General features: G+C 33.6%; 1 protein-coding gene across 1 annotated transcript; it reads left to right on the top strand.

The window, feature by feature from the left end:
- Positions 1-288: 288 nt before the first annotated feature.
- On the top strand, positions 289-2,265 carry LOC113517521 (ADP-ribosylation factor-like protein 6-interacting protein 1). Its single transcript, XM_026902210.3, has 3 exons — positions 289-456; positions 661-1,032; positions 1,918-2,265. Exons 1-3 carry the CDS (start codon positions 430-432, stop codon positions 2,101-2,103), a joined length of 585 nt encoding a protein of 194 aa, XP_026758011.1. The 5' UTR covers positions 289-429; the 3' UTR covers positions 2,104-2,265.
- The last annotated feature ends 959 nt before the right edge of the window (positions 2,266-3,224 follow it).

Below are 3,224 nucleotides of genomic sequence, written 5' to 3'. Positions count from 1 at the left end.
TCTGTTGCGTCGCACGCACACAGCCACACAGCATTCACAGCAACCGAATCGAGTTGACGTTATGACGAACACAGTCGGCCGAGTTGCGTGCTACAGTGATCCGAGCGTAGATCGCATTCATATCACGGTTGTAACGTAGGTAGCGCCGTATTGGCTTTATACGAGTTGATTCGAATTGATAGAAAAGCTAGTTCGAATTGAGCCGGCGGCAATGCAGCTCGAGTAACTCGAGTTTTTTAATTCGAATCGCCCATCGCTAAGTTATATACTCTTTGGGTATGTTTATATTCTGTGATTTTTGTCTTTGCTGTCGCTCTTGTACATTTTCATTGTTTTGAATTTATTCTTTTTGAAACAACAATTTAGGTAGTAATTGTTACTTTGAGACATTTTATAAACCCTTTATATAAATAAAAATCTATTATCACAATGACAGATATAATACATCAAGATCAGGTAAAAATAAAAGTTTTTTTTTTATTCGTACACCGCCTCTAATTTGCTTTTTGTGCTTAACATTTTTAAATTATTCTAATAACGTTTTAAATGTTTATGAATTGTAAAATACATAACTAATTTTTTTGGAGATGATAGTAAAATCAAATAGATAGAATTCGTTGTGTACAATATATATATTATTTTAAATTAACTTCATTTTAGGAACAGCAAGTTAAGAAGGTGAAACGATTATTAGAAGGATGGCGTATAGCTCTCTTGCCGCTCAAGTCTGTACTTTTGTGGGAACAGCAATGGTACCCTTGTGCAATTGTTGCTGCCATTTCTTCATTATTCCTTGTCATTTGGATCCTGGATCTTAACACCCTCGCAACATTTGCTATTTTTGGTTTAATTCTTAATTTTTTTGACTTTATTGTCCCAGTCATATGTAACACTCTTTATGGATCAAGTTCTTGGACCGGGCAAAATGAGAAAATGTTTGAGGAAATATGTCGGAACATTGTTATTAGTTATAACAAACTATTATACCAAATCCGTTCCTTCTATTCTCTCAGAGAAACAAGCCCATATATGGTAAGGTATATTTTTAACTTCTATTTGTTACATTTAGAATGCCTCTTGCAATTCACTTATGAGTGTGGTTTAGGGTTTTTTCTTTATGGGTGAAAATGGTGTGATAGCCCAGTTTGCGCTAACGGGATACATTGATAGAGCACCAAAGTGAAGGATGATAGATGAGAATGAAAACAGGCCAGTTAGCCCATCATGATGAATTCATCAGGAATTAACCATGATAGTTTCCAGGGAGAACCGCGAGCAGGTCGACCTGGTTAGGTATATTGCTAGCAAAAGGATTCTCAGTCACCATTTCCAATCCCTTTCCCCCCTGTGGTTTAGGGTTGGATTTGATCCTTTTTAAGGGATTTCTTTTTTTTAAGTAATTCATAATATTAATAATGTAGTATTATAGTATATTTGGGGATTAAGTTATAATAATATTAAATAATAATAATATAATAATAGTCATAAATATTGACAATGTTATTTTTAGGTAGTCTCTTAAAATACTGTTTCATTTTGAAATGTCAGATATGGCAGTAAAAATACAGGATAGAGGCATAACACTAGCCCTCAGGAGTGGCAATGCATGAGAGATATTGTGGGTGATACAGTATACTCTGTTGTGACTATGGTCCTGTTCATGTCTGTTACTGATTGTTACCACTTTCCATCAGATGAGCTGTCAGCATGTTTACCATTCTAAATTGCATATAATAAAATATTGTACTCTAATTTTTAAAATTATTAAAAGTTCAAAATTCCATTAGCAGCAGTATCATAATCAGAATTAATCGGAATAATTGGTTGGAAAATTATATGTGACATGTGATATATATGGCCCATACTGATAGTAAACTACTAAGCCTTGTTACTGAAACATTTTTTATTATTTTCCAGTACTATATAATTTCTATCAGTATGCTGTGCACAATGGCTTGGGTAGCATCATCTGTCAATAATGTGTTTCTGCTATATCTTCTATCCATTGTGATGTTATTGTGGCCAGGAATTCAACACAGAGGGATTTTCAAGACATTGCTTTCTATGGTCAAAGTAACCCCAAAGTTTATCAAGGCAGAGTAATTTTATTATAATGTAGCTTTATAGCTTTTATAGCAATGTGTGATGTATCTGGTCATTAACATTTTAAGTTTAAGCTTAGCTTATCAAATAATGAGCTTTAAATTTAACTGTATGGTATGGTATCTCATTATTACTTAAATAAAAATACAACAGCAATATGTCTTTGATGTTTTGTACAACCTTTTCCTATTTGATGATATAAGACAATATACTACTGCTAAAGAGCTTATGTGACTATTTGAACTAAGGCATTAGAAATTAAAATAAATACAGCATGTTATCAAAGTTCCTTTCAATGAACGTTCAAGTAGGGCAGGGGTTCCCAACTTATTTTGTTTAGTGCCCACTTTGAGAATAAATTATTTTTTAGTACCCTAATTTTTTCACCTACTACTTCAAAACCAAATCAAAAAATCACTACTACTTCAAATTAAATTAATCCATTATTGTGAGCTATACTAGTGATCTAAACGAGCCTCTACACAACGACCCCATTTTTTTTCTGGGTCTTTTACCGCCCCCTTTAGGCCTGCAGCGCCTACAAGAAGGCGTTATCGCCCACTTTGGGAAAGGCTGAAGTAGAGAAATTATTTTGACAGGTATTTATCAAGTGTATTGATTTTAAAATCTTTATTGTACAACTTTACATTGGACAAATTCAAATAATATACAATGGCGAACTTATTGTAAAGAGGTATCTCTTATAGTTAACCAATACTGAGCATTCCATAAACAAGTGTTACATAAACTGACAGAGAGAATTGCGGCGCGGTCACATCTAATTCGACTGACTACTTTTGATTGAACATTGCAACTGTGCCAGAAACTGTTACTTCTGTTCATGGGTCACTCGGTACTCCCGATCCGGTTCCTAGTGACCTTTTTTTTAGTTGTCGCAAATTTGTAGCGCCAGAGAATTCTACATATTATAGAAAGTACAAATTTAGCCAATTGTTAAGCTACTTATAGACTTAAAATTTTAGTTATCTCTTTTGTCCCCGTCATAAATATTTTTCACTTATCAACGTTATAACTTCCAATAAAAGTAGGGTCATTTTTTTTTAATGGATTATAATGGAATATTTTTCACTGAAGGATATAACGTCATAACCGTGACGTAT

Source organism: Galleria mellonella, unplaced genomic scaffold (assembly GCF_026898425.1).
Source record: "Galleria mellonella isolate WM207_F2 unplaced genomic scaffold, CSIRO_AGI_GalMel_v1 utg78, whole genome shotgun sequence".
Taxonomy (NCBI): Eukaryota; Metazoa; Arthropoda; class Insecta; order Lepidoptera; family Pyralidae; genus Galleria; species Galleria mellonella.
The sequence above is the reverse complement of the archived record's forward strand: the minus strand, read 5'-3'. Positions and strand labels throughout refer to the sequence as shown.